Source organism: Stylophora pistillata, chromosome 1, assembly GCF_964205215.1.
Source record: "Stylophora pistillata chromosome 1, jaStyPist1.2, whole genome shotgun sequence".
Classification (NCBI taxonomy): Eukaryota; Metazoa; Cnidaria; class Anthozoa; order Scleractinia; family Pocilloporidae; genus Stylophora; species Stylophora pistillata.
Genome location: NC_142519.1, coordinates 2645001 through 2647500, shown reverse-complemented (window position 1 = coordinate 2647500; position 2500 = coordinate 2645001). Strand labels below are relative to the sequence as shown.

Below are 2500 nucleotides of genomic sequence, written 5' to 3'. Positions count from 1 at the left end.
CTTATTCCAGAACACTCCTCCCTTGTGAGTATTGAGAGACTTCCGGGAAATGCACCTGTCTTTTAGCACATTCTCGTCGCGTCTAAAGTTCCTACGCCCTGTTACGTTACCTCAGGAAACTGCCGTATAAATACAGGCTTGACTTATTGAAATTTCTTTAATCTAGAGCTGTGCTACGTATACATTTCGGAATCTACAGCTTTAAGGTTGGGAGAGGAATTTAATCGCATCATGTCTGTTGCACAAAATTATTCTATGCTGCTCAGTGTGGCACTTTTATTCATGATTCAGTTGTTACCTTCAGCTCGTGCAGCTTCGGTAAGTTGCAAAAACAACAGCAGAAAATCCGAGAAATGTGAGTAAGAATCTATGCTTTGCAATTGGTATATTATGATAACCCTTGGATTACATTTCATTGAATACGACGGTTGTTTACATAGTGGCAGAATGTTTTTCTGAGTTGGTGTTGGAATTCAGCGATTCCTTGCAGAGAGCAGTTCTACTTGCACTCTAGCGTTCTCCATGAGTTCAGAACTGTAAAAAAAAACTGAACTATCGATCGTTTCTTGGTTGCATTATCTCCTTTACTTGATTTTCAATTATTTCGTCTTTTCCTCGTACATCCTCTTTTCTTAGTACTCGTAACCGACGATAACAATTTGATTTTTTATCTCTTAACAGCTAAGAACTGTGCTGAGCTGTACACAAGGGGTCAAACCACAAGTGGTGTTTATACAATCGACCCTGACGGTAAAGGTGCCTTTGATGTATATTGCGACCAGAGAGCAACTGGTGGAGGGTGGACAGTCATCCAAAAGAGACAGAATGGCCCTGTTGATTTCAACCACACCTGGGATGACTACACAAAAGGTTTCGGTAATTTCCTCATTGGTGGATTTTGGCTCGGACTTAACAAGATTAACCCCCTGACGCAGAACGAGACAGAAAACAAGCTTAGGGTATATCTAGTAGCGAGTAATAAGGCTGTTTACGCTGAATACGCTTCGTTTGGCATTGGGGACAGGAATAGTAACTACACGCTGAGCCTCGGCAATTTTTCAAGTAAGTCAATCTGGTTGGTTAAATCATAGCTAGTAGAGGGGAACTGGTTAGGAAAGCCGGCGAACTTCTAAGAGTGAGCCCATTGTTCGTGTTTTTATGTTGAAAGTACCGTCACGTGACCGCGACCCTGCACACAACACCAAAAAAACATGGCGTCGGTGGGGACTTCTAGTAGTGATTTTCTGTTTGGAGACGATTTTGATCCTATATTTAAAGCTTTACACGAAGATGAAGACTTCGAGGACTATTTATAAGCTGTTGTTGAGGAGGTGAGTGTATAAATATGCGCTTATTTCGCGGAATTATTATGATTTGTACGCGATTCTTCACGCGAATTCAAAGGCCGGTAGCTTATACGCAAGCTAAAGTTTTACTCAAAGAGATTTATTTATTGCTTTCGCTATTTCTGTCCCAATATTGTCAGTGCACATTCCTGAAATAATTCTATAATTGATAGTGTAATTTTCAAAGCAAGAAAACTTTTATAGCAATGCTGAGGTATGTATCTGTTGTTCCCTTGTAGGTTCAAAACGAAGGAGTTACATGTCAGTTTTGCACGAAGATTTGTAAAAGCAAGCAAGGCTTAAGTAGACACATAGCTGCCAAACACAAAGACCAGGACCAAGCTATTGAGACGAAAAAGAAGAAGGATACAGCGTTAGAATATGACGTGTTTGCCCAGCTCGTGAAAGACACGACACAGAATATCGTACAACGTGAAGTTTTCCACAAGTCCTTGAAAGACGAAGTCAAAGATTATTGTCTTGAATTTGAAAAAACTCCTTCGGAATTTAGAACAGTCCAAAACCTATATGATTCCCCTATTTCCAAAGGAAATTAAGAAGCTTTCTATGCCAAGTTTTGTGGGAAAATTGTGCTCAACTCTTCGAAATACTTCAAAGGACTTCCCCAGAGAGCAGCAACACTCTTCGCCACCAAGCTAGCAGACACTCTTCTGGGCCATGCCAAAGAAGAATTGAAAAAGAATTCTGCTAAAGATGTTGTCACAGCTGTTTCCTTGTCTGAGAATGAACTAGCTGCCATGCAATATTTAGGAGGATATGTTTTGCAAAGCTTGCATAAAAAACATAGAACTTCAAAGCACAACACAACAAACGAAAGTCAGCAAGCCATTTCAATTCTTACTGCCTGTAGACTACAGGACAGGGAAGAGAAATCACAAGTATTGATTAACTGCTTGAGTCGAGGCGGATTGTGGAGTCCTACAAGTCAAGCACAAGCCATATTCAAGAGAACTGAATTCCATTTCAGAGAAAATACAAGAGAGATTAGACAATTAATTGAATATGAACATGTTGTAATGATTTCAGTTAAAGATCCTCAAGTAACAGCCTATTATAATGTAATTTTATCTGATGCTGAACTTGAAATTTCTAATTCTGTAAACAAGGACATTTTAAACTGCATAATTAGCTTA

The 2500-nt window shown here is 39.6% G+C and overlaps 1 protein-coding gene and 1 pseudogene across 2 annotated transcripts in view; both read left to right on the top strand.

The window, feature by feature from the left end:
- The first annotated feature begins 231 nt into the window (after positions 1 to 231).
- On the top strand, positions 232 to 1091 carry LOC111340800 (fibrinogen-like protein 1). Its single transcript, XM_022947709.2, has 2 exons — positions 232 to 355; positions 682 to 1091. Exons 1-2 carry the CDS (start codon positions 232 to 234, stop codon positions 1089 to 1091), a joined length of 534 nt encoding a protein of 177 aa, XP_022803444.2.
- Positions 1092 to 1112: 21 nt separating this feature from the next.
- Positions 1113 to 2500, top strand: part of LOC148740805 (uncharacterized) — a 2018-nt pseudogene continuing 630 nt past the window's right edge. Inside the window, exons 1-2 of the transcript XR_015990890.1 lie at positions 1113 to 1331; positions 1586 to 2500. The exon at positions 1586 to 2500 is cut by the window's right edge and continues 630 nt beyond it. The product of XR_015990890.1 is annotated as an uncharacterized LOC148740805 (transcript). The remainder of the gene's footprint in view (positions 1332 to 1585) is intronic.